General features: G+C 40.0%; 1 protein-coding gene across 2 annotated transcripts in view; it reads right to left on the bottom strand.

Annotated features, from left to right (window-relative positions):
* PDE7A (phosphodiesterase 7A) overlaps positions 1-22,846 on the bottom strand; it is a 75,956-nt gene extending 53,110 nt beyond the window's left edge. Inside the window, exon 1 of one of the 2 annotated variants that reach the window (XM_050312869.1) lies at positions 22,671-22,846. In XM_050312869.1, the coding sequence (XP_050168826.1) occupies positions 22,671-22,808 (138 nt within the window). In that variant the 5' untranslated portion in view covers positions 22,809-22,846. The remainder of the gene's footprint in view (positions 1-22,670) is intronic. The other variant, XM_050312877.1, reaches the window with a different exon arrangement.
* Positions 22,847-26,905: the final 4,059 nt, after the last annotated feature.

Genomic DNA, 26,905 nt, shown 5'->3' with positions numbered 1-26,905 from the left:
ACTTCTTCCTTATTGCTTCCTACACAAAATTACCAACTGTCCTCCTACCTTTAACCAAAATTTTCAATGTGCAATCAAATAACTCACTCTCATTCTACTGTCCCCTCTTTTGCATCATTTTCCACCAAATAACAGTGTAGGAGTACAGGAAAAGAAGGGTAGCACATACTGTGGCTATCCCATCAGCCTGGTCAAAGTCTCACTGCATATCATGCCATAGAACTTCTTGAAATCACCAGTGAGAAGCCCAGCTCTTGGTCTTTCATTTCCTTTGCAAACTGTTAAGAGTTTTCAAATCCTCAGTATAATCAACTCATTTTCAACACTGAACTTTTTATTCTGCTTTGAGATACACAGGTGTTTCTATTAAGTACTTTTTATTTATTTCAAAAAAATTTCATATATGTCCTTCTAAACAAGCAACATAAACATTTTGGAAAATATTCTGCACTGAAAGGCATACATGGCAATACATCATTAGACAAAATAGTCAGCTTATTATAATCCACACTTATGATGTCCTTAATTTTAACCTCACCCTCAAAAATATCTTTTAAAGAAAGGAACACTGTGCATTTTAACTGAATTCTCCTACAGTATATACTCTCTGTTTTTTAACAGACCACAAGTAAGATTCCATTCTGTTTTTCCACAGAATCCCCAAGTCAATTTATGCACATAGGTTGCTGCTCCATGTCAGAATTCTTTTCATGAAAAGTAAAAAGCCTGAAATGGCAATAGGCAAAACATACTGCAAAGGGCTCAAACTCTGAATGAAGGCAGAATTCATTTTCTCTAAAGCATTTATCAAAACTGTCAGAGCACTTCACAAGTTGCTGCCCAGAGAAGTTGCAGATGCCTCATCCCCTGAAGTGTTCAAGACCAGGTTGGATAGGGCTCTGGTCTAGTGACCCCATCCTTAACAGGGGGGATTGGAACCAGATGATCTTTAAGGTCCTTCTAACCCAAACCATTCTATGATCCTATGATAAGTATCCATCCTCAAACCCCAGCCCAGAACCAAGACCAGAGCACAAACATCAGTCCTTCCGGGGACTCAGTTTAAGACTGCTAGAATTGTATTCTTCCATTATTTTAATCACATATGGCCCTCACATAAGCACAGCTCCCCGGCCTAAGCGTCTTCCTCTTTTGGGAGTGGGTGGAGGAGAGGAAGAGGGCAGGAAAGGCAAATCAGGCTGCAAGATCTCATATCAAATACTTAACAAATGAGAAGCATACAGTCACGATCTAGGAAAAGCTTGATTTACATGTCTGCACTAATAAGCCATTACAAGATGGAAGCATGAGAAATATCTTTTTCTCCAGAGTGGCATTTAACTGCCTTTTAAATACACACAATTCTCCATTCTTCTTAGACAAAACACATAAGGAATGGCTAAAATGCTTCTCATAACAAAAGCAAGTACATTTTGTGCAATAAAGGAGACAGAGATTTCCTGGAAAACATTAACAAAATCAAAACCCCACAGTGCATTGATGTAAGGAGGTTAACATGGATTGCACTGGCAATCCAAATGTGTATTTCCCAAATGCTGTACTTGTCTTTAGCGTTACATCTTTAAGGGAAGAAAACTTAGGTTACCATTTTTTTGTTTTCTTTCGACTGAAAAAAAAAAAAAAAACAAAACAGAAAAATAACAAATCAACAACCAAACTATGAAACTCTATAGGTCAGAACATACTCTACCCACATAATTTACCAAAGAAGTTACAAACTCCATCTCAGAGGCAACTTCTGCTGTTTAAAGATACAAACTACATACATAACTCATAATTTCTAATAATAGAAAACAAAAATCTAATTCAAAAATAAACACACTGAAAGTGTATCTTGAGCAATATAGCAATAATTCTTTTATATAAGATAAACACATTCAGCATATAAGCTATATGAGGAAAAAAATGCACAAATTTAAAGCACTCATTCTCAACCAGTGAGTGCCAACTTTTTACAGAAAGTAGTACAATGCAAAAAAAACTAAGGTAGTTTTGTATACCCACTCATTTTTATCTTTCTAGATCTGAGATACTTATACTATTCCCTGAACAACTGAACTTTCTACACTGGACTGGCTGCTTTAATTACCTACAAACCCAAAAGTTCAATAAAAATCTTTAAAACTCATGGGTTTAGAAGTTGTCTGAAGTTGTTTCCTCCAGGCATACAATGCCTACTAGGGTTGTAAGTGGTGTAGTAATCAGGGCTAGGCGTGGACAGGGCGTTAGCCATAAAGCAATCCGTCCTTAGAGATGAGAATAAGTTTTCAGTTCACGCCAAAATGCCTTTGACCCTGAAAATTTAACACTGTACCAAAGCTTTGAACAGGTTAGCCACAAGAGCACTGCAGCGCATTTGAGAGCCTCCTCCTTTACAGTAATTACAATGAGACTAAACACTGTTTAATTAAGTTTCCTTGTTTAATAAAAATAATTACTTGATGTTTTTAAAATCTGCAGGTATAGGGCAGTTTATCTGAAATGCTGATGCTTCTTGTCATCAGGTTACAGCTTATATTTGGTGGCACAAGACTAATGTAAGTCCTTTGAGACCACCTTGAGCAGAGAGATTGCAATGCTGCCTGTTACGGTGTGTGTGCACAGGGTACAACACCCAACTGACTTGGAACTCAACCCAAGCACACTGATAGATCTTCTTTTTATTCCCTAATTTTGCAAAACAGGTTTCAATGTAATACTCAACATCCAAGAAGTAAAAGAAAATGACTAATAAGCTGAACTCCTTTCCTGGCTCTGGCCTCCCCCATACCAGGGACATGTGGTACAGGAGGCTTGCTGCCCTTCAGCTGCACACCTTTTAACCTTCCATTGAAGCATGGCTTGTCCTAAGGCAATATATATTATTCCACCTCTTCCTGAATCCAGACACGTTGTGAAGGAGTGGGATAAGGTCATACAAATGCAAGGCTCCCGAAGAGAGGAACTGGAGTAAAAAAAAATTATTTTTTGCAAGTAAGTATCTATTACCACGTTGGAACAGACCACAAAAACACAGTTTTGATATCAGAATTGTAACTTCTTCAAGGCTTGGGAAGGCAAGTCTATTACTGTATTACTGAAAAATATGGTTATGTTTAAAAAAACAGCATATATCTGTGACATGCAGAGGACAAATTTCAATTTGCATCAAGCAGTACGTTTTCATGTTAATGCTTTCCCCTTGTTTTTGTAGAAAAAAATGTAGACAACTAGAATCTAAAAAATTTCTTTGAATGCGAAGTTATGAAGGTCACAACAATATTCCCCACAAAACCAGTTGAAGGGACAATAAGCTTCTTTCCAATGGCAGACAAAATTAGCTGGATATTCTCATATTTTCATGGAAATCATTCCATATAAAATGGAATCCCATATGTGAAATTAAGCAAGTAGTTTAGCAGCCCCCAACCTCTTCCACCCTAGAAATTAAATTACATCAGAAACCCCTTGAAAGAAGAATTCAGCTTTTATTCTCTAACCAAATATCACAGCATACTTATTTATTTTACTTTCTTTTTTCCTGGACATTTTGTAGCATAAAGCATGTTCTGCCAAACTCCCCTGATGGATTACTTTTCTATTTTATTCCTCAAGCAACTACGCATAAATCATGTGCCAGAGTTGGAGAGTCTTCCTTTAAAATTGAAAAAATGGTGATTTCCATAACTGCCAACATTTTTGTTATTTTAAACACAAAGTGTGAAATGTAAGAAACCCAAAAAACAACCAACAGAAATCCCCCATGCTACACTGCAGATAAGACTAAAAACATCAACATTACTTATAATTTTTGTTTGCTCTTAAGACAAAAGAATGGGAGGTGGGGAAGGTCTGAACAAATCTTTGAGACAGAAATACAACTTTCCATGTACCGTATTTGGATTTGCGTAGTCATTTTTTCTCCCCCCACCCCACCCCACCCCATTACATTATCTGTTTGACAGAGGATTGCTTACTCAGTTTCAACTTTACGGGGTTTCACTTCCTAATTTTTTCCTGCAGTAATAGAAGTACAACCAACCTACCTATTTCACAAGATTATACCTGAGTGTATCTCAGGCCCTAAGAAGACAACCTACTCAATGGTGCTACTTAGTTGCTCTTCCCTTTTATTTTGCCTGCACAGTGAAACATTCTTAACAAGGTCTGCAAACTGCTCCACCTCATTAACCAAGAATTTAGAAAACGGGAGGTTGGGAAAGCTCCAGCTTGGAGCGAGGCATAAAAGCTTCTCCTGAAATATGATGAGCAAGCATTTTTCAAAGCCAGAAGAGTAACCCAACTCTGGGAGCTGGGGGAAGTGACTGAATTCATGAATCTATAAATTTAAACAGCACGTGTACCCTAAGGAAGAAGAAGACAACATTCACAGGCTTTTCTTTAGCTGTCACTCATGACAATTAACTGCAGGCAGGCGCTAAGCATCACCACCACCTGACTCATCCAGAAGAAACCTGGGCTCCACTTCACACTTTGCACAAGCAGCGAACCAGAAGAGAGGCCAGGTACACTCCTGCTTCCCTCAACAAGCAAACTAATTTTTCACCTCTGTTTCCATTTTAGCATGAATATCAAGAGCACACCAGTTCAGGCAAAGTTCTTAAAAAGTAACTATCCAGTTTTCCTACATTTATCAATCTAAACTGCCAGATATCTGGAAACCCTTCAGAGAGGAACTTAGTATCACATACAGCACCATCACACATTCTGGGCACTGAGATCATTTGCTACTAATAATGGCCAGTCTTCACGAGTGAAGATCCAGGGAAGGTCTTTACACCTTCCAGCCTGCGCATTGGATTTTTTAGGTGAGACACAGTGTGCGCGGAACTGAGCCCACCCTTTAATCCTAAAGTTCATCTGCCAGGGCCAAGCGAGCTTGGACGGTGGCAGCGAGGTCCTTAGGACGTAGGTGGGTTGCCTTTAAGGGCTAACGAGCCCCACCTGCCCGGGAGTGGCCCTGACCGGGAATCGAACCCGGGTCTCGGCGGTGACAGCGCCGCGCCTTTACCACTAGACCACCAGGGGCTCCATTTGCTACTACAAACTCTAGAACTGACTCCGAGTTTACGAACATGGGAACTGCCTCTATGTATGTGCTAAATCCGTGCATGTCAAAGCCTGCTACATGTGTGCACAAGGCTGCTCCAATTCCTAACCTCGCTCTCCAGTTGAGAATACTCAGTGACTCATTTCCTTGATATGCATATGCATCATTTCAGTGTCAGTAAGAGACCTTTCCTTTTCAAACTGCAGGTGTTGTCAAACTCCATCAGACCAAATCAGCATCAAACCAGTGATGTTCCTTTAAGGGAAAATAGTTCTTGGGATATCTGATGCCAATCCATGTTCCTGAAAAAATTAATGGAGGATAAGGGGGCACACGGTCAGGCAGTTGGGAGGGAGGTAATTCTGCTTCCTAGAACATTTTTTTGGTACCTATGGTCAAAACTGATAGGCAAGCTACCAAAAATTATCCAGCATTAAAACATCGAAGAATCATCAGACCACAAGAAAAAAAGAAATTAATAACTAAAACCAATGCATAATGTCAAGTATTACACAGATTCATATCTTAAGCTTTGCAAATAGCCAAGAACTGTAATACCTCTGCAAATGGCAAATCAATTGTGTAATTATTACCAATGAAGTAACAACCCCATTGTATCTGTTCATGTAAAAGGACAATTCAGTACATATAAAGACAGTTTAATCTTTAACAAAATTGATAAAACTATCTTCAGTTACTTGATTCAGGTGTTTTTTAAATCTACAAAATCCTTCTCAAGTATGACATGATTTTTTTTTTCACCTTGCGCTCATGTCTAGATTTCTGCAGAATATCAACAGCCCACAACTGAATTAATATGTCACAATGAAGGCCTCCAAGACATCAAGGCTGCCAGATTATGAAGGTTTGTGATGACTTTACCTTAAGTTCTTTATCGTGCTGGTAAGAGAACACCATGTCTGCTGATGGAACTGAAATCATTAATCCACACAAAAGGTTTTTCATTAACTAGTGAGGCTCCTGCCATTACCCAGGCAGCCCTGAAAGAGCAGATCCTCAAACTCTCCTAGAAATCCCCTGTCAAGAGACTGCTTTCAGGAACAGTATTTCGGTGTGGGCTGGTGCTATCAGAGTAATACACTTGGTTACAATGTAATGGCTAAGATAAAACCCAATTTTATAAAGCATAAACTATCTGAAAACATTATAATCACCCACCAATTCTATGATGCAACATCTATTAATGTTTGTAATTTAATGTTACTAAAATAAGACTTCGACTTTTTTCACCCACAGAAAACACTAACCAAAGTTAATTGTTACAGAAGAACTGAGAATTTTATCTGAAATCTTAAGTTGCTGAAAACATGCAAACTTGAAATGAAAACTGAAAAAAGAGGGGCTGAATTAAAAAAATATCCTCCACTAATATTAATAAAAACTTGGGAACAAAAAAATGTGTATTCTAAGAGCTGCAATTATGATCCTTCACCTATTGTACTTGAATGAAAGCAACGAATACAAAAATAATTTTTATTTGCCATGATGCACAAAGCATTTTTTTAATCCAATTATTTACATTATTACTACCTGCAAATATAATGAATGCATCATATTGTATAAGAGGCAAAACGGTTAATTTTTAAGAAAATAATTTAACCAGTTTATGTGAACTTGGCAACTCTTGAAGCAGCAATAAACATTCAAGCTGCAACTGCAGTTGTTACATTTGTCAGTACAGATATAACTTCTGGAGTGCTGCTCTGTAAACTTTCAATGTCCAGCCTGCCTATACTCTGGACAACCCCAAGACAGCCAGTACTACCCATAAAATCAGTTACCTCACTTCTCCAAACAATAACACAGACCCATCAAAAAAAAAACGGAGTAGAAGTTCACTTCAGAAGAAAACAACTTTTTTTCACTTATCTGCATACCCTGAAACCAGTTTTCTGGAAGAGACACAATACTGAAAACATTCCATAGGCCTTGTCTTCCAGGAGAGACCTTAATCCGCAGCTTCTTCAGTTTTTGTTCTTCCTATCAGTTTCTTACAAGCGCCCTTTCCTTGCCAATGTGTGAGGTACCGCAAATTCTTAAGTAACTGACATCATTTCCAAAGACAAATCACCTAGATGGCCGGACAAAGCTGATTAAAAAGATACAGTACATCCATACCAGCTTTATTTGAATGCGTGGGAGGAACCCACGTTGGTGCCAACACACTTATGTAATGTGGTCCCTGCAGATGTTCAAAGCTTTGAGTCGTCAGCTGGATTTGGAGATACACATCACAAAGCAGACTGGTAATTTAAAGAAGAACCCTCCAGGTGGTGTTGTGTGGATTTTAACATGGCGAAACATCTCGAAAAACATGCTGGGATATCTACCATATAGAACAGCCAGTTTTAAAAACCTCAATGACACATTCCACCATGGGCTAATTAGAATTAATTCGTGCCCTATGGCCTCAAGAGCTGCTCTTAGAAAACTTGTAACTCCTTAATCATCTTTAAGAAGGCACTCTTTTCCCATAATTTAGTCTATGGTTGTAGAACAATTTAAAATTTGTGACTCCAAAACTTGCCCATCCACATATAACATTTTCAAATGCCTTTATTTCTTGTTGAGGTGTGTGCCTATGAGTGTGCCTGACAGAGAGATTGAATGAATGACCCAGTCTGTCCCTTTACCACTTCCAACAGAAATCAGAGGACTGCACTTGAGCCACCTTTTGTACCCTTAATCAAAGGACAAGAGCAAAGGATGCACAGTTCTTAAATACCACTAGATAGGAACTCCCATCTCAAATATCTGAAACATCTATCCATGAACATCCCCTTCCCTCCTCAGGTTTTTTTCCCCTTTTAAATTACAGGCTCAGCTATACCTTTTGCCTCTTTCCTACTAGTTTTACACATTCAAACAGGTTTTTTTCTCCTTCACACTACTGTTGAAATATTTTACATCTGTGTATCAAAAAGCACAGCTCACACTTCTAAATAACACATATTTGTTTGATGAATTCTAGTTAAAGTTGTGATGTTAAAAAAAATCCCCCAGCACTCTTAGACAAAAAAGTAGGAGACAGCAAACTTTAAGTGCTTCGTTTTCTCAGTACGAAGGACCAATTATCGGAGTTTTCACATAGCATGATGAAGAGCCAGCATTACCAAGAACAGCCCTTATGCATCTGTCCACTAGTTAGCTTCAAACATCGCTTGAGACCTTTAAAAACAAGCAGCTTGGTAGTCCTCTCCTTAGTAGAATGTCTATTAAAAAGTCAAACAGAATAATTTGATACTTAAAATATACTCATGAAGGTGAACAATCATGAAAGATAAATGCAGTTGCTTATCATGCCAACAGCATTTTAATGTCTATGGAATACCAAGACAACATTTTATTTTAAAGCCCACCAACCAGAGATGCTTTCTCTAGAGGCAGAAGACATCATGTTGCTCTCTGCAGCAAAAAAACATACCCAGTAATCAGAATAACCCATGGTTGCTGCTGGAGGCTTAAATAAGTGTTGTAGATACAGCATAAAAGAGCTATTATCAAAGACATGTCCTTATCTAACAGAGCAATTTTTCACAAATAAGCCTAAACATTAATTTCATTCAGTAAAAAACCAATATACTGCAAGAGTACACTGCAGTTAAAAGTGAAAGGACACAAGGAATCCAGCACTGCTGCCTATTACAGTATCTGCACCAGTGATTCTGTATTACTAGCTCTGGGCCCCAGCTGGCAACATCAGACCCCAAAATATTTATGTTCATTCTCAACCCTTTTCTGTCTCAAACACCACCATGAAGGATTATAGACTGACTAGATCCGTTCCCCCTAAGCACAAATCCCTCTTCCCCTAAAAAGTATAGGAGCAGAACTATCATATTCTATGGCAGACAAAGGAGCCAATAGGAGAGCCTGCAAGACTTGGAAAGGGAATTTATGAAGGCGTAAAGATTCCAAAAAAAGCTCAGTGAAGGGATACATTTCTGTGTATCTGCATAGCTGAGATGGGAACAGAGATACTGAAGGAGATGGACACTTCAGCAGCACCCTTCAACCAGATCACACAGGACATGAGAGGTCACTGCTGTCAGGGCAGAGATGACAAGTCCCTTATCTCACCTACACTCCTTGTACAATGTTTAACAGTATTCTGACTTCTTATTGTAAGATTGTTTTTCATAACAGCACTGAGAAAAATTTAAAATGCACATTTCAGCCAAGTAAGTGTAACTCGCTAGCACACACACAACTAGTTCAGAATTGCCAACTAAAAAATAAGTATTTAGATAGAGTAAAACTCACATAACATTTAGATTGGCACACTATAAAACTAAAGAACACAATCACTTCACTAAATATCTATTTTAACTACAAAACCATCTGCCTTGAAAACTGCAGATCTCCCATCTTTATGGAACCCAAATACTACGCTGTTGAATGCACCAATGAATTTTCACTAATATGTTTCTTTCTCCTGAACTACAAAATGTAGAACCATGGACTGATAAAACAGAAAAAACCTGCAGGATACTTGGGATCAAAAATATAAAAAAGAAGGTATTGAAAAAGTACTGCAATTATATGACATTAATTCTTTTATCTGCATATAAAGGAGTTTTGCCAGGTTAGGTTATTGATGGGATGAAATCTGACTCTGAATTATTTCAGTTCATTATGCACCTAATTAAGTAGCTTTCTGGTTAAGTCCTGTGGATATCATTGCCCTGGTGCTTTTACCAAACTCCTTCCAATCACTGAACTGCTTTTGAAGACAAAAGCACATTTCACAGTCCCATTTTATAAGCTATTTCAGACCTGTACTCTCTACTGGTTGCCTTGGGTGTTGAGAAGACTCACAGCAGTTAAAAAAAAGTAAGATTTCAGATAAAAATCCAGAAACTAGAAACTGTAACCATACTCTCCATCTGAACACTCAGTAGCATGAGTGTTCTTCCAATACCAGGATTGCCTCTCTTTTTCTATATCCTTCCTTTTCCAAGTCGTTTCAACTCTAACTAAGGACTGCCTCAAATGCAGCCCCTTTATCCCAGTTGCATGCAGACAGCAGTCCTCAGTCTGCTGGAATCACAGGCAAAGCAGCAGCTCAGGGGACCAAACAGGGAGCACATTATAGCACCTATGAGACAGTATCACAGATCTGATGGACATGAAGCAGAGAGGCTTGAAAGACCACTGGAATAGAAGAGTGAGAGCCATCACGCTGCTCTGACAGTGCTAGAGGCTACTATATCATTACAAGGATGAGAAAACTGATACAGAGGCACTGAAGAAACAATTGAGAAGTAAGCTCAATGCTGGAAACCGTAACTCAGCAACTACTGCCTCACTGGAGACTCCTCTGTATTGTGTAGGCGCTGCCATACTCTCTGCAGCACAGTCTTTTCTTGCTCCCTGCAGAGAAGTAGTGGCATAGCCCATAGCCAGGAGAATGCTGCTTCTGGAGAAGCAGGGATGAAAGCATACACCACCACTGCATGACAGCACATCCACACTTAGGTGTCCTTAAAAACTTTCCACAGCTTTCTCCTCCAAACAAGAGCTGCTTCCTTCTTTTTCTCAAAGCATAAATCAGTGGAATTCCTAAAGAGCAGAGACCTGCTTAAAAACTTAATACATTTACTCTAATAAATATTCTATAGTTTTGCAATAGATCCATTTCCTTTATTTACCAAACTCATTTTCATTGGCACTTTCATAGTGAAGTGAAGCACTGGGCCTCATAAAGACACCTGAAACTTTCATGGAATGTTTTGAGAGGCTGTATCTGGGCCTAAGCCACCATGAAGAAACATGAAGAAAGCAATGCCACAAAGTGGGCAGCAGAGGTGAGAAAATGCAACAGATGAAACAGATGGGGATCAATGTGTGCTTTCCACAAAACCATATTGCTTTCACAACAATCTCATGAAACGCAGAGGTAATATTGTGCCATCATGCACATCACACAGATTATCTGATCTTCACCTTTTCCCAAAGGGAACAAACTCTAAAAGGCACTGGTGGCACATCTCTCATACACTGTCATTCCTCATTCTTTGTTCTCACAAACATTAGACCTTTACGCAGTGTCTTCTACAGCAAAGATGAAGAGCTACTAAGAAAGGATGCCCATATACATCACCTTTTCCATCCTCAAGTTTTACTTCATCTGCAGACCCATCATCCACTACTGATCAATCCTCCTCTCAAATGCCAGCATGTGTTAAATGGAAGCCAATGCATTTATTCTTGCAGCTTCTTCTCTTCTATCATGATCCAGTAAATGTACCAGCAGCACGGCCTATTTTATCTCCTTGACTGTTGTCAATTTCCAGGAATGTTCTCACGGTGCTACTCTGGGCAGACCGCATATGGCATCCTAACTCACTCCAGGCACCACTCCTAGGTCAAGCGCTGGGTTCCACACAGGCCCCCGATGAACCCACCCACAAATACCTCCAACAGAACTGAATGCACTTCAGGCTGGGATTCAAAATAATTCTGCCAATCAACATAATCAGCATACTGTGTGCTCTACTAAATTCAGCAGAAAGGGATGGCCGAACAACTGTGCACACATGTACACGGTCAATCCAAGTTCGTTTGACTCGGCAACTCAGTAACACAGAGAGTCAGCTTTTACCTACGACTGTCCTTGGCTCAAGACATGCTTCGGGGCAAGCTCTACAAAGTTTGAAGGAGGTATGTTACACAAGGAATCTGGAGAAAGGGAAAACAAACAACAAAAAAAAAAGCTAGAAAGAACAATCCTGACGGTTACCTGACATCATCCTGAAGCACCTAAAACTGTAAAACTAATGTGTCTTTATCTATTGTTCATCCTGACCAGAAGCTTCTAAAACCTTATTGTAAACGATAAAGGTGACCTAATAAGTACAATCTAGTAAGTATAAACTTCTTGCTTGGAAAGATCCAGTGAAAGCAACAAGTATTCCCGAAATTATTATATTTAGGATATTATTTTGTCCTGTGACTTGATGGACCCAGGACAACATGTTAGCAAATGGTACAATAAATATAATTTTTTTCTCCTTTCTGAATCTATGCAGCACCCAGCATATCCTTATCCAGTTACCACAATTTGATATATTTATATCTATATATTTATTTTCATTTGTGTGTGTATATATACACATGTACACTCACTCCCACATAAAAACACACACTAACAAGCCTTTGAAGTATGCTAAACAATTCTCAAAGACAAATGACAGGACTGATCCTTATGTTCTCACATATTTCATTTGTGAACTGTAACAACCATAGCTACATTTCATTAAAAAAATGCATAAAGATGCTTTCAGTTTTACATGAAAATAACCTTTCATTTGTACATTACTTTTAAATGTACTACTCATACAGATGAGAAAAACAAAAGACTTAGTATTCTGAAGTCTATTAACCAAAATTTTGAAATTGGATGTTTTACAGTTAAAAAGTAAGAAGAAATACAGATTCTTTTGACTTAATGTACTTCATCAAGCATTTGTTCAAAAGTTAACAACAGTCCTTTCTACTAAGTCACATCTATACAATATCTGAAAATACACTAAACCATGGATTCATCTAATAGAGATTAAATTACAGATTTTGAAGCTATGCAAAGAAAAAGAACATATAAAATATATGGGGTGCACAATGCTCCTTTGGTAGTACTAAAAATCTGACACAGTGCATTAGTTAATTTGAATAACACCAGTGAATTACTCAGCCCCCTCCTGTTTGAGAAGAAAGTGAAACAATTCCACACGGTTGTCAGCGTTCTGGACATTCCTCCAACTGCAATGGAAACAACTTGAGTCAATGTTGCCACACACTGTGCGGCCCCTGCCTGCACATCCCTGCTCCTTCCCTTGCACCAACACTCCTCAGATCCTGCAAGAAAGCCAAGGAGAGACAAAGCAGCAGAAAATTATTGCTACAAAAATTAAAGGGCTTTCTGCTACTGCTGCTCGGTAAACCAGCTTTCTGCAGGGTCAGAGAAGTGCAAATGTCAGCACTAGAGGAGTAAAGATACACAGCTAAAAGCAATTACTGCACAAGCCATACTGCTTACACTACACCAAAAGCACTTTGCAACTATGACTGCAGACATTAAATAAAACTCTTACTTGAAAAAGAATTTCGATTTAAAATAGTAATAGTAATAAACTATGGCTCCTGTCAACAGTAATCATCAACCACCATGCCTCTCCAAGCAACAAACACAGCATTACAAAGTGTCAAACAAGGCAGAATTAAAGAAATTAACCTCCTATTTTTCATGACACATTAAATCCAAAACCCATTGTACTTAACTGTAACAACCTTAATTTGAGGCATGTCAGAAACAAAAAACTTCTGTAATGTGTTTTATTACACTAAGAAACAAACTTCAGATGTATTCTTTAGCTTATAGACCTTCATCTCCTCCTACCCTAACCAGACTCTCTGCCATGTCCAAAAGAAAAAAAAAAAATTGATCTCCTGGCTCACAAATTGCTTTCAATACAGCCAGATTTTTAAGCATATAGTTCTTCCTACACTATGTTCTCATAAAATACAACAATATTAAGAATGAAGAAAAAAAATCTTGAACTTCATTAGTCATAATGGTCTTATTTATTCAGCCAATTATGAATAATAACTTCTTGTCTAATGCTCTCGAATCATATTTCCTACAAATCTCATGAAAATAGATTAGCCTTGTAGTGCACAGCTGATTATTTCACTTACAGTCTATTGTATCGAAAGGTAACAGGTGGAGAATTTTAAGCAAGGGCCTTTTATAAGACAAAAAACCCCATCCCTTTAGACTTCAACTTAAGCTGGAAGGGCACTGGCAAAAAAATAGTGCCATAGTAGCACACGAAAAAACACAAGGTAACCATAGCTTCAACCATTCAATGCTCCTATGGAGAGGAAGCCTTTCTCCTCCTTAAAAGGGCCTAAAGCTCAATACAGATCACAAAGTACAAGTCCAACATATTCCCCACAAGCAAAAGTTCAGGAATTTAGTACCTGCAATTTGCTATGTTTAACTTCGAGTCTTCATTTATGGTAGGCTGCAAAATTCTTGCAATAATCTGAAGTGACAAAGATATAAGCAGGGGGACTATATGCAGAAGAGAACTAATATCCTTTTCGAAAAGAGAAGGGAAAAAAACATTGAGGGGACAACAACTTTTTTAAAATATTTGGGACATTCTGAGTTTCTCAAGGTAAGAAATTCAAGATGATTTTTTTTTTAATTCAGGTCATAAAGTTTTCCCCTTTCCTCCATCAAGTGGTGAGCTATATACTAGATGTTTTATCTGGACAAAGATATAATCAGTTCATTTTATCCAAATGAAAACAAGTTAGGAAAAGCTGATTAAATATACTGTATAAATTTAGTAAAAAATGCAGGAATTCCTATTATCGCCACACTAAAGAAAATGTAGCTCAGACTTTACAACAGAAGAAATAACAACAAAACCCCATAAAATTACTCTCTGGATCTCTCATAATAAACAAGAACATCAAAGGAAACTCACCTTTACTTCTATACATAGATATTTGTTATTTAGCTTTCTCACACCATGCTTGCAGCTGGAAAAGAAACTACAGATTTTTCTTTGCCCAATATCAGAAAGAGCTCAATTATTGCAGTTGCTGAAATCTAAAGTCTAAAATTCCACAGATAATAATCTAGGAAATTTAAGTACTCCGGGCTCTTTGAAAACTGGTTACAGGACTCTACCATTCCAAAAGAGAAGATAAGGCACTTACTGACAAGACACACACCCCTGTCACACACGCACATTTCAGGAGATTACTGTGGCACATGAACTTTACTGGAAAGCTTAAGAAAATGGAAGTGCAAGTTCATGCCTGACTAACTGTGAAACCGTCTCTGCAGCACATCATTAACTGCAACATCAATATATGGAGCAAATTAGCTACAAACACAAAGCAAGAAGTAACACAGGCCAGTGTCACTCCTGCCACGACAGCTTCAGTTCCTCCACTACCAGACTATAGTATTCTATGTCTTTTTCCTAAGAGTATTGACTTTTTGTGATCTAGATATACAACTGAGTCCCTCATGAAATCGCTTGCCACCATCCTAACACCACATATACCTCCATTTTTAAGACAACTAAGATCCATCACATCGGACAGAAATCTCACACAAAGTTACTACATCTTTCCTGTTCCACCTACAGAACTCTCAAGCTTCTCATTATAACTTTTCCCTCACAGCCTTGGAATAGGTTCCTGTACCTCTTCCTTTGTTTTTTTTTTACCCCTTGGGATAGAATTGATCCCTTGTCCTAAAGGGGGCAACAGGCTGTGTTTTGCATGTATTAAATATCCAGTTTTACTAGTCAGAGTAGCCTCCAGCTACGTCTGCTATGGGGGGGCAGGGGGAGAGATAGGAAAAAAAATCCCTACCACCGGTAAAGGAACCAGTCTCTTTCTTTCCACATGTCTCATCTGGCAGAAAGGAGTGGAAGAAATAGTAAAATATTCTGCTAATATAGAGCTTTCTTTATTATTCTCATTGCAGCATACTCTTTCTGATGCTCAGGCAGGCAGAGGAGGAGGGCCTGCTGCAAATCTTGGCTCCTTCACAAATTCAGCTAGGAGCTGAGAAAAGAATTCACCCTCTGCCTTGTGATGAAAAGCAGACTCCAAGAATCTCTTTAATTATAATTATTGTGGGAGTGTGGTCAGGAAGATAATAAATCGGATTGCCATATCAAAGGTATACAAAAGGGGGGGAAGTGGGAGGAAAACAGGAGTCAGACTGCTGTAACAGAAGTAAAAAATTCTCAGGGTATGGAAGAGAGGAGGGCAGGGAAGGTGAGATAACAGCCACAAATTTATTTTCAAACAGAAAGAAAACAAAATATTTGGCTACAAATTCCTTTCAATACACCTAGGATGCAAACATCCAAATAAACAATTCCCCAACTAAATCGTAAATCCAGTTTCCCAGAACTGTATTTTTATAATAAAATATTTTGTCTTTGGCCGGCTGCCTTGCTGGATTACACAGGGTGCTTATTTACACTGCAGTTACTTGTTAATGACATAATCAGAACAAACTGAGGAAAACTTCACATCTAATGAAAGACAAATGCTTCCAAGTTTTCCTGTAAGGATTTCTGTGCATAACTCTGAACTGGAATTTGAGAGGTCTGGGTTCAATTCCTGGTCCCAGAAACATGATTCCTGTAAGACCCCACATGCATGTGCATGCCCACACCAAGTATTTCTATTTGCTTATATAAAAGAGTTTTCTTGAGCAGAATCGAACATTTCATTAGCTGTGAATGCACACAAAGGACTATTTGCACTAAATGTTTTATGTAGTATGATTACTGAGATTAAGATTCAAGTTTTTAGCATGCCCATCCTCAGAGCTTCATTTACAAGGAACAGATATTCTGACAGAATACACTACTTTCCTTTAATCGTATCATAAGATACATGAATTTGTATCTTACACACCCACTGTACAAATTCACATGAGGAAAGTGCTGATGTATGTTAGCAAAGATTTACACAGTAAAGGACAAACAAGTTACTTTGGTTTCACACTTCTGGGAGAAAAAAAAAAGGCAAACCACCAAACTAATCTGAGCTGTCAAATTGCTCACTATTTCCATGCAGGTTCAGTGAATTTGTAATAAAGGCAAATACAACATGTTTAGTCCAATCCAAAAGGTGTTTCATATATCTGAGCCGTAACCCAGCAGGACTTGGAAATACAGCCACAAATCTTGAGATTCACAATGCCAGAAAATAACTGAGTACATTCAGAAATCTACAATGTTAGCAGAAAACCAATGGAATCTTGCAGATACTGAGTGATGAGAGAAACACAAGAAACACTAAGCCAATGATCACTGACATGAGTAAGAACTTTTTTAACAAATTCTATTACCAGGGGTTTCTTCCACCATAGACTTTGCAGAAAATAAAAGAATGGAGGGAACAGATTCAAAATGCAGACATCTTCAACACTGTTTTCCACAAGCCAAAACTGTAGAACAACAGATGTGTCAGAAAATTACATTATTTCTATGATACTTTATTAATTCAAAATTGAGCATAATACCATATTGACTCACAATTAACCTTGTTTGGATGCTACTCCTTTTCTCAAACAACCTAAAAAAACAGACTTACTTAGCAAATAGAGAATTGTTTTAAGAAAAGCTGCTTAAACAGACATCCCATGCAAAACACTCCTAATTCCAACAACCTTGTATTTGCACCCCATTACTATATAATTAATTCATATAGAATACTGAATATTCATAGACTAATGCTGTATTCTTGTAAAATTGTTTTATGGTTGAAATTCAATATTTCACAACTTAAAGGGCACCAAATTACAATCTATTTTCAAACCAATTTCTCTTTAGAGATAGCACGAGAAAATTGAGATTCATACAAAACACAAAACATACTATTACACAATTTGGAAAAAGAAGAATTGACTTCTGGTGATTTAAGACAATCTAATTAATGGGGAGTTTAAACTATTATTCTGTTTAGATCTTACACAGACAATTACAGGCCACAAAACAAGCTGCTATGATCTTTTGCAGAATGGAAGTACCAATGTTGCCTTATACTACAATATATGAAAAAGTTAATTGGTAATAAAACTCAGAGCATTTTAAAAAAGAACTGCCACATAAAATTACTCTAGCACATGAAAGCCTCAATCAGAACTTGTCTGTGCTGTGTGTAGAATCAGTCTCTGCCTCTCATATGAATAGATGCAATCTCAGCAACCAGACACAATAAATACAAGATGAAGGAAATGGCAAGCATAGCAGCAACACAGAAATAATTCCAGAGGCTAGGAATCACAACATGAAAATTATTTCATTATTTCAACTCGTTAATTATTCATGCAGCAGAGATACAGGAAATGGCAGGAGAAAGCTAATGAAAGAGCAAGCAATTGAGAAACACTGATGAAGAGGTTTAGAAGGGTATAGAACAAAAGTTATGAAAAACAGTGGATGAGAAAAGAAAGGAGTTTGGGGTAAGGTTTCACATTCAATAGAAGGGTCAACGCAAGGCATTCCTTCTGCTTCTCCACTGCTCGTTATTCCTGGTCTAGCATTGTGGTGTACTTCTTCCTCCTTACTAACAGTCACAATCGTTTATGAAACTGTACTATGAGTCAGCCAAGGCTGAAAAATAATCTGATAAAAAAAAAAAAAAGGGAAAAAAAAAAGAAGTTGACACAACTAAAAGGAAAACGCAGGAGTAGAAATGAGCAGCTGCAAGAGAAAAATAGGTCAGGCTAACATTTCTCCCAGCAAAAAGGTGCAACCATGGAATTAAAGACCAATGTGTATGTTCAGACCATAAAAATACACCTCTCAATTCTGCCTTGGAATCTGTCACGCTACATGCAGAGTGGAACATATTTGGATCACATCAGGTAACAAACAGTGAAAAGTTACACAGAACAAAGGTGGCCAAAACACTTGGTTAATGTTGGGGAACACATTTTTCAGAGGAAGTGTACGCCTTTCACTGAAGAATCCATCAATGCAAGACATTTCCAGTTCCTCTTAGCGACTTTTTTCTCCACTTCATCCTCCAAGTCAAAACTAGGATTCCACGTGCACGATCTACAGTCTATTGTTCAGGTGTATAACATATGAGAAGTCACAAAGTATGACACTATATTGCTTAAATGCACAAAATGAAGAAGGAATGGAGAAGGATTATGAACTGGCTTATCAAACACGAGGAGCAGTACATGGTACTACCTGGTACACAGTAATCCTTGGTGCTTCAGGTGGAGACAGTGTCTACCTTTCCGAGATTCAAACAGAGTCTTCTGTTATTGCTCCATTCCCTCTTCATGCAATTTCATCATTAGGAGACATCTCTCTTTACCATCACCAATTTCAATCATTTAAGGATAAAGGCCAAAACTAGATTCTTTACTTTTATTCAGACATTTCTACTAGATACTACCGATGCCATTTTTGGAGGAACTGAAGAAAGTGCCAAACCAGTTACAAAGCAGAGGGAGATAAATTAGTCAAAAATAGCAGGTTAGGCCAAAGTTTTCTTACCATTTATGATATGTTTACGTCAATTCAGCTTGGAGGGTGGGGGGAGTGCAACACAGGACAATTTAAAAGCATTTGCAGCCATATTTGTGAAGCAGTTTTCATTATAAACCCTTATTCATAAAAAATACATACTATAAATTTTCACACCAAGAACGGTTTTAGAACCTCTTTTTTACTGCTATTACTACAACACAAGCTAAAAACTAGATGAGGCAATAAATCAAAATTTGTTATCTGAAAGCTCAGCTTTAATTTGAAAAACATAATTTTGTAACATTTGGAATGAATACCCTAAATGTATGATACAAGGTACTACTTAACATCCACTTCATCTCACAGTGAAGCTAAATTCAATCTCAACTGTATGAAATGTCCTGGTCATTTCAACTCAGCATGAAATGTCCTGGTCATTTCAATAGTTACCCATTTCAAGTGCCCTTAAAAACACTAGCATTTAAAATTATTTCACATTCAAGGAAAATTATTAACTCAAACAATTGTATAAACCCATACAATAGCATGTATTTCACTTGACTGGACTTGACAATAAATATCACAATAACCTTCAAGTAAGAGATGTCACTTTTATTATTTCTGTTGTAAAAACTTTGAAATTATCAAAAATACGACTACAGGGAAATAATTCATACATAAAACTACAAAGGAAAAGCAATAAGCTCTTCTCTGCATTTACTGGGGATCGTAAAAGATACAAATCACCACAAGAAAGATTTCATTCAGTATTAAGAAAGAACTCTCCTTACAAGAGCAGTTAAGCACTATTAAGAAAAACTGACTAGTGAGATTGCATAAATTCTATTATTTGAGGCTTTTATGGATTTCAAAAGCCTAGTGGTACCATCTTTTTCTTTAAATCAGTTCTGACAAACTTCATTAAGCATATTTTATTCAAAGAGGTGGCAGGAAGCTACCCAGTTTGCTGCTTGTGTTAGTTTTCTGCTGTTTTGGTGAACTGAATCAGCAAACACCTGACAAGCATCGGAGATGGCACAGAGGAAGCAGGACTTTTAACCTTCAGCAACAATGAGTTATGTCAACTCATCTCATCTCATAAGACTGTATCTTAAAAAACAGATTATGCAAACAGATTAGACAAACATCTGCTAATAACACTGTAAGTACAATTTATCCTTCCTGGGGCTGAGAGAAGTAGAACAGAATTCTCGAGGTCATTTGCCACACCACTTCACTTAAGTTTTAAAAAGCAACACAGAGCCCATTTTAAACTCATTTAGTGAAAATTTACAAAACCAAAATTTCACTTAATATATACAGAGATAGATATTGGCCTACTCAGCATTGTCAGAATTAAATATGTCTAATGTAGCATGCATTTACCTCACATGTTTCCTACGTAAAATACCGTCTTGCTGAAAGGATAAGCCTAAAACATTTTATGACTCCACCATTTCACTTTAATCTCTAACTGGGAATTCAATTTTCAAGACCTCACATTTTTTAAGAAAACCTGCTAAATGCATATTAGCTGTAAAATGCTGGCTGTACATACCAGCTTCTTGAGTACACATCTCCAGTTTTACTCCTATTGCCCAAAGCTAGCTGGAGCAGAAGACTGAGAACGACAGAGTAGTACGGGTTCAGACCTCTTTGAACAGCAACGGAACTGGAATACTCTTAGTCTTACAGGAGACTTGCAAGGTGACAAAAAGTTCAGGAGTTACATAGAATCATTAATCTCACTGGTGATGCTTTAGTCCATCATTTACACCAGCCTGTGACTGGAGGTCTGGTAGACATTCACATCATATTGTCTGCAGAAGACTTCAGGGAAAGGAAAAGAACATGTAAAGCCAGCAAGCATAGCTGTATTCTAATCAGAAGTCCAATAATAACAAAGGCTTCCTGACTTAAATATCCTAATTCCTTTATGTAAATGCATGAACCTAGTTCTTTGGTTTACGCAAACAAAACACTACTTGGTCAACTATACATATAGTTTCCCTTTTTTACAAGTTATTCAAGCACCTCTTCCTGTAACTCACTAATATACCTGCAGCATATCGGTCAGAAAACAAGGAATCCATTGAGAAGCTTGAAAGCTGGGGGGAAAAAAAAAACCCTACTTTAAATGTCAATACCATATTTAATTTGATAAGCTTGTATACACTTCATGCGTCACCTGCTCTGGAGACCATACAGGAAGGAATACAATATATCACCTTGCCCATTTTGACTATTCCTTTTCAGAAAACCATAAATGGTTCAAACAAGAGAAACTCTTCTCTTATTTGCACAGAAAAAACCGTGCGCCATTAGGCCGGACTTTCAAGACAATTTATAAACAAGGGAAAGTCACCATCACCAAGTACAACTCAGAACATGCACTACAAATGGAAAAGATCCTAACCAAGCTGCTACATGGAAAATTAATAGTCATAAAAGCAAAGTTTTTGTCAATTATTACATTTAGATTCGGGGAAGAAGCATTGTCAACACACGTCCATCTTTGTTTGCTTGCTAATAATTATTCCCATATGCATTCCTGATCATTAACACAGTATTTTGTTGATTCTTCCTGTCCAAACATATACGTGCCTAATGCTCACACACATAGAGAGCTTCACTGCTTCCAAACCAGGGACAAAGCCAAAAGTGACTGGCAGCTCTGTAATTTCTACATGTGCATCTATGAAGAAGAGGAAGTCATGAAAAGAAGTAGAATAATGTAATAAAATACACCAAAAATGTACATTAAAAAATGATCAATACACGTGAAAAGAGCAAACACAGCATCTTCTGTGACGACAACATACTTCAAACGGGCTGACTCCCCACCAAAACGCATGCTTTCCACCATAATTTTCTCCAGAGACTTCCGCTAGAATATAATTTTATCACTGGGTGCTGGGAAACCATACTAACGCACATTCAGAATTTAGGGCAGTGTTCACAAGAAAAACCTGCATTTTGTCTTGATATGTTATAATGACCCTTTTCGTAGTATTTCCAACACGATCAGATTAAACAAAATACAGTGCAGCTCATATTGTGACTGATGTAATGTGGGCAGGGAACAATACCGTGGAAAAGAAAAAGCCAAGGATCTTTGTCTCCTTCTAGACGGAATGCCAAGTCTCAATAGTTGGAGGGAGAAAAAGCACAGCATCCCAAATAAAACACTGCAGTGCATGTTCACCATTTCAGCAAAGTCGCTGCAGCTTTTGGCAATCCCGTAGGAAATTTGGACCCTTCAAAGAAAGCCCAAGCTAGAAAAAAAAGGGGGAAAAAAAACACCACAAAAAGACAGAAAACAGCCCTTGCTTAAAAATTACAGAAGAAACAAATAATCCACTGGCTATGGAAATAAACCCCAAGGAGCTCACCAGTCGCATCGCAACCGATACTACAGAGATAAGCTCGGCAATAACCAGCCATAAATCTATTAAATGCTGTATCTTTTCGCCGCCGCCGCCGCCGCCGCCGTGTTCGGGCGCAGGCGGGCAAGGGCGGCGGGCCCGGTGGTGGTGCCTTACCTGCGAGAGCTGCCGGGGGTTGGGGCAGCCGAAGAGCGCGGAGCTGGAGCTGAAGCTGATGGCCCCTCTGCGGCTGAGGACGTGCTGCGGCACCGGCCTGTCCAGCGGCAGCACGGGCAGCTGGTAACATACTTCCATTGACGAAGCCTCGGTGCGCCGGCCCGCCGCGGGGCAGCGGCCTCGCCCGCCGCACCTGCCCGCGCAGGGCTCCCCGCAGCGGGGAAGGGCCGGCGGCGAAGCCCCGCGGGGGCCCGGCGCCTCCTCGCCGCCCCCGCGCCCCCCGGGGGGCCGGGCCGGGCCGCGCCGGGCCCCGCGCCTTTGTGCTCCGCTGCCGCCAAAGCCCGGCGGGAGCCGCCGGCGGGAGCGGGGGGAGGCGGCGGAGCGGGACGGCTCTGTCAGCGCCAGGGGCGGCGAGTCCCGGCCCGCAGCCCGCGGCCGCCGCCGCTCCCTCCCTGCCGCCCGCCCTCGGGCGCGCTGCCGCCCGCGGAGCCGCTGTCAGCGCCGCTGCCCCGCGCCGCGCATGGAGGGCCGGGGGCCGCGCCGGGGGACACGCGCCGCGCTCGTCCCTATTGTCCGGCACGGCCGGGAGCGGGAGCGGGAGGAGGAGGAGGCGCCGCTCCGCCGAGGGGAAGGGGCCGGGCCGTCGGAGAGGGGACCCGGGCAGGAGGGGGAGGAGGAGAAGGAGGAGGAGGAGGAGAGCGGAGGAGGAGGAGGAGGGAGAGAAAGAGGAGGAGGAGGAGATGGAGGAGGGATGGAGGAGGGATGGAGCCTCCGCCCCGCCCGCGCGCCGGCCCGGCTGGAGCAGCAGGCACGAGCCCGGCGGACCGTGCGTGGGTCGCGCGGCTGGCGACACGCGCACAGCGGCGTCATCACGTCACCGCTGCCCACACTCGCGCTCCCCGTCCGCGCGCACCAGGCAGGGGCGGCTCGGCGGGCGCCGCGCGCATGCGCCCTCCGCCCCCCCCTCGCGCCTTCGCAGCCGCCCTCCTGCCCTCCCCTCCCTCCCGTGCCAGCATCGCGGAGTCACCGAATCGGTTAGCGAGGAAAAGACTTCTGAGATCGTCGAGCACAACCTGTGACCGAGCACCACCGTGTCAGCTAGACCATGGCATTAAGTGCCATGTCCAGGCTTTCCTCAGACACCTACAAGGACGGTGACTCCTCCACCTCCCTGGGCAGCCCATTCCAATGTCCAGTCACCCTTTCTGTGAAGAAATTCTTCCTGATGTCCAACCTGAGCCTCCCCTGGCACAGCTTGAGGCCATGTCCTCTTGTGCTGTCGCTTCTACACCAAGCCCCACCTCGCTACACCCTCCTTTCAGGCAGTTGTAGAGAGTGATAAGGTCCCCTCTGAGCCTCCTTGAGGCTGAACAACCCCAGCTCCCTCAGCAGCTCCTCACAGGACTTGTGCTCCAGACCTTTCGCCAGCTTTGTTGCCCTTCTTGGGACTCACTCCAGCACCTCAATGTCCTTCCTGAACTGAGGGGCCCAGAACTGGACACAGGACTGGAGGTGTGACACTGCTTGGGCAAGACCCAAAGGGGTCCTGGAAGCCCTGGGCTGGAAAGAAGGTAGTGGGTGTTTGTCTTGGTGCCCCCATGTTGTAACATGCCATATCCAAGGGAATGGCGTGAAACTGTGTCATGGGAGGTTTACACTGGATATTTGGGAAAAGGTTTCTTACCAGAGGGTGGTTGAGCACTTGAACAGGCTCCCCAGGTTGCACCTTGGTCAGAGCACCAAGCCTGTCTGAGTTCAAGAAGGGTTTGAACAACGCTCTTGGGTGCATGGTGGGATTCTTGGGGCTGTCCTGCGCAGGGCCAGGAGTTGGACTCTGATGATCCCTTCCAACTCAGGACATTCTGTCATTGTGTCCGTCAGCCCTCAGTTCCCTCCCCTGCTGTGCCCTGAGGGCTGGGGGAGCCACACTGAGGGAGCTGTGGTCTCACCGGGGCCAGATCCCGCTTCTCCCACAGGAGGCTGGGCACCAGTCAGTATGGCCTGGCCTTGAACGCTCAGCTTGGGCAGCTGCTCGAAAATCAAACACGGAAAGACAGTTTTATTTTAAAATGCACTATGTATCAAAAGCAATGCACTGGGGAGTTTGTATTTGCATTTGAACCCTTCCTGTTCATTTTTAGAGTGTGGAGGGGTGGGGTTTTTTGCAAGACAAAGAGGTAAAACTGTGTAATTGTTGTTAAGGTAAAAAATGAGATTCCTGGGAAACTGCACAGCTCCAGGAATTGGACTCTAAGGGAGAAAAGGAATAATTCATTATGTGATCTGGACCGTCACATCACATTACGTACATCACATTAGCTGAGACACTTAGAAATAAACTTTGTGTTGTGTTTTTTTCTTTTTAGGACTAAGCTTCTCTTTGTCTCTCTCTGAAGCTGCTTTTTTTCCCCCATCCTTTCATCTCTTTTATTTCTCCATAATAAAAAAAAAAATCCTAAATATATCATGATAGGTAAAGGAACGTTTCTGTTCTTTGCATAATATATGAAGTGCCTGTACCCACTTAAAAATCATATTTTGCAAAATGATTCATATGATTTAATTTTGCATAATACATTATTCTTCTAAGTGCTTGCTTACTGGCAGAAAGGTTTAGATTTCACATGATAATGGTTATTTATAGGCAATGACACAGCTTTGGAGGAGCCTATTTGAAAAGAATAGGTGGTTTTTATGGAGGATTTTCATCTGTTTGAACTAGTTGTAGAAGCAAGAAGTTTTACAGGTGTGGACTGGTGGCCATTTCACCCAGAGCTGTGAAGTTAACAAATGCACCTCGTTCTTTTGCAAAACTGCAATCCCGCACTGTCTCATGGATAGTCACAAGGACATATGGACACGTGAGAGAGGACACTAGATCAAGTGCCGTGTCTTAAAAGCTTCTTCTGTTGTTTTTCTCATGGTTTTTGAAATAAAAAAATCTCACAAGCATTCTCAGTATGTATTTATAATGTATACATGCAATAATTCAAGATATAATAAGCACATAGAAATTCAAAGTAAAATCACATGCCCAGCCTTTTTTTTTTTTCCCTAGTAATTAGGACATGTCAGGTTTTCTTCTGCATTCTTTGACAGTTTATTCATATTTGGCCTGTTAACATTAAATCTACAGTGCATTTAAGTTACTGATAGAACTCCACCAGCTTCACTGGAGTCAGGGTTTCTCTCCCTCCCCCATTCATTTTTCAAAATTTCTACTAATAATGAATTAGTTTTCTATACTTAGGTAGGATGGATTTTTACTCTAGTCAATCTAAAACTCAATTCATAAAAATATGTCACATCTTTTAGGGGAAAAAAGTGCATATTCTTACTTTCACTGAATATAAATAGTGTGTATTTCAATCCTATAAGGTCAAACTATAAGTAAAGATTATTGATAGTGTGTTTAATGGTTCCTGTCAGCTTTGTGTACTTTCCACTTGATTAGTTGAAACTAGTTCTTTAGGGTCGTTTTAGTTCTCAGTCTGAACCAGTATAGCCTTAAATAGCAGAACCAGTATTATCCCTTATATAATCTTTGATCTCTAATTAACATTACATAAACACCTTTAAGGAAACTGAAAATACATTATTATGAAGTAAGCATAGATTTTCCAGGCAGTGGCTGTTTCCATAAATGTGCTGCTTTCAGAACACAAATTACTATTGTTTAATAAATACAGAAGTTATTAATATTAACCAGGTGCTGATTTCTTGTATGAGCTTACAAGGAAGACTTATAGAATCATAGAATGGCTTGGGTTGGAAGGGACATTAAAGATCACCTAGTTCCAACCCCCCAATCTTGCCTCTGAATGATAGACAAAACTTTAAAATTACGGCATTAAGTCACATATTTTCAGCCTAAATATGTTTGTTACAAAAAGAATGCATGTTCTGTGACTTTTATCCTGCCAGTTGTCTGCTGTCTTTGCCTGCCTCAAGTTAAGAGCTTGTAGAAAAGGCAAGAGGTTTTTATTGATTTCTGTCATAGAACTATAGCAACACAAAGTGTTCGTTCACAGCCTTTTGTTTGAATTAAGTTGCTCTCCTAGTGAACCATGGAGTTCTTTGAGTACCACTGTGCTGCACGCCTTAAATGCATCATAGGACATCGTGAGGTGCCACAGTCCAGCTATGTAAGCCCTGTGTGTTGTGAATTCTTTATCATGGCAGATACAGCCATTGATAGAGACTGATTAGAATATTCAAATTTAGGGAGTATTAAT

The sequence above is a fragment of the Myiozetetes cayanensis genome, unplaced genomic scaffold (genome assembly GCF_022539395.1).
Source record: "Myiozetetes cayanensis isolate MyiCay16 unplaced genomic scaffold, myiCay2020 scf1, whole genome shotgun sequence".
In the NCBI taxonomy this organism is placed as follows: Eukaryota; Metazoa; Chordata; class Aves; order Passeriformes; family Tyrannidae; genus Myiozetetes; species Myiozetetes cayanensis.
Note: the sequence above shows the minus strand (reverse complement) of the source record. Positions and strands in the feature narration are given on the sequence as shown.